General features: G+C 38.9%; 1 protein-coding gene across 1 annotated transcript; it reads left to right on the forward strand.

Annotated features, from left to right (window-relative positions):
• Positions 1-248: 248 nt before the first annotated feature.
• LOC106321765 lies at positions 249-752 on the forward strand. Its single transcript, XM_013760004.1, has one exon. It carries the CDS (start codon positions 249-251, stop codon positions 750-752), a length of 504 nt encoding a protein of 167 aa, XP_013615458.1.
• The last annotated feature ends 650 nt before the right edge of the window (positions 753-1,402 follow it).

Here is a 1,402-nt window from a genome sequence, read left to right on the forward strand (position 1 = left end):
TGACATTGTAAGGACACAACTTCTTTGCATCAATATATTTCAGAGCTTTTATAAACTCTAAACCTTGTTCTCGGATAGAGATTCGTCTCTCAACGATCTCAAGAAGGCACGTTTTCTAGGAATTCTCAGAATCAATAGGTTTCTTGCGCTATACGTAGTCTAGGCTACACCACATGGCCATAGCACTATTGTTTCAATCAATACCGGAACTACTAATTCTACAAGTCGGCGAACTCAAAACCGCCAAGATGGTGTGGGAAGCGATTAAAACTAGGCATGTTGGTGCAGAGAGGGTAAAAGAAGCAAGGTTACAGACCTTGATGAGCGATTTCGATCGATTAAAGATGAAGGAAACAGAGAAGATTGATGATTTCGGTGGAAAAATATCAGAGATAGCATCAAAATCTGCAGCTCTAGGCGTCAGCATTAAAGAACCTAAGCTTGTTAAAAAAATCTTGACAAGCTTACCACGAAAGAAATACATCCATATTGTCGCCTCACTTGAACAAGTGCTAGATCTCAACAACACAAGTTTTGAAGACATCATTGGTCGCTTGAAAGCATACGAAGAACGTATACAAGAGGAAGAAGAAGAACCTCAAGACAATCAGACCACATTGATGTATTCAAATAACGAGAATCAAGCGACGCAGTCAAACCGAGACTACAATTACCGGGGCCGAGGTCGTGGAGGACGATCATACTACAGAGGACAAGGCAGAGGACGTTATAATGGAGCTAGAGATGCGTAAAGAGTTACATGTTATCGCTGTGACAAGATAGGGCATTATGTGACAAAAAACAAAAAGCACAAGAAATTATCAGATTTCCATAAATAAAAAGCATAAGAAATTATCAGATTTCCATTAAAAGGCACAATAAATTAACAAATTTCGATTCTAATATATTTTCTTGTGTGTTTTTTTTGTCAAGTGTCATAGACTATTATCTTCATAGGACAACATAGTATTTGTCAAGTAATATATATACACTCTCACGCCTAACCCTAACATCCCTCTGAGCCATGCCAACTGAGTGGTGTAAGATCTTTTTGTCTCTCGCTCTCTTTATCTCTCCATCTCTGTCTCTTTTCAGCACATGATATCCAATCCTCTCGATGATGTTTGTTTTTTATTTTGCATGCAGGGTATAAGACAAACCTCTTGTGGAACGCCGACAGTTGGCTCCCCGACAAGTATCAGGAACCTTATTTCACTTGTGTGTCTCTCTGTTTAAGTTTCAACGAAGCGTTTTCTTGATCACCATATCAGGGCTTACGGTACCTCGGATATATTCTCGGAAGACTTGATATTTGGTATTATTTGCTTCCCCAATTCGCCGTTTTTGAAAGGATATCGAAAGAAGATGCACATCAAATAAACTATATGATGTTAGTGGATGC

Source organism: Brassica oleracea, unplaced genomic scaffold (assembly GCF_000695525.1).
Source record: "Brassica oleracea var. oleracea cultivar TO1000 unplaced genomic scaffold, BOL UnpScaffold02919, whole genome shotgun sequence".
NCBI lineage: Eukaryota > Viridiplantae > Streptophyta > Magnoliopsida > Brassicales > Brassicaceae > Brassica > Brassica oleracea.

Bases quoted from the DNA above. Each gene is read 5' to 3' on its own strand.
- LOC106321765 (XM_013760004.1), top strand. From the start codon at position 249: ATGGTGTGGGAAGCGATTAAAACTAGGCATGTTGGTGCAGAGAGGGTA.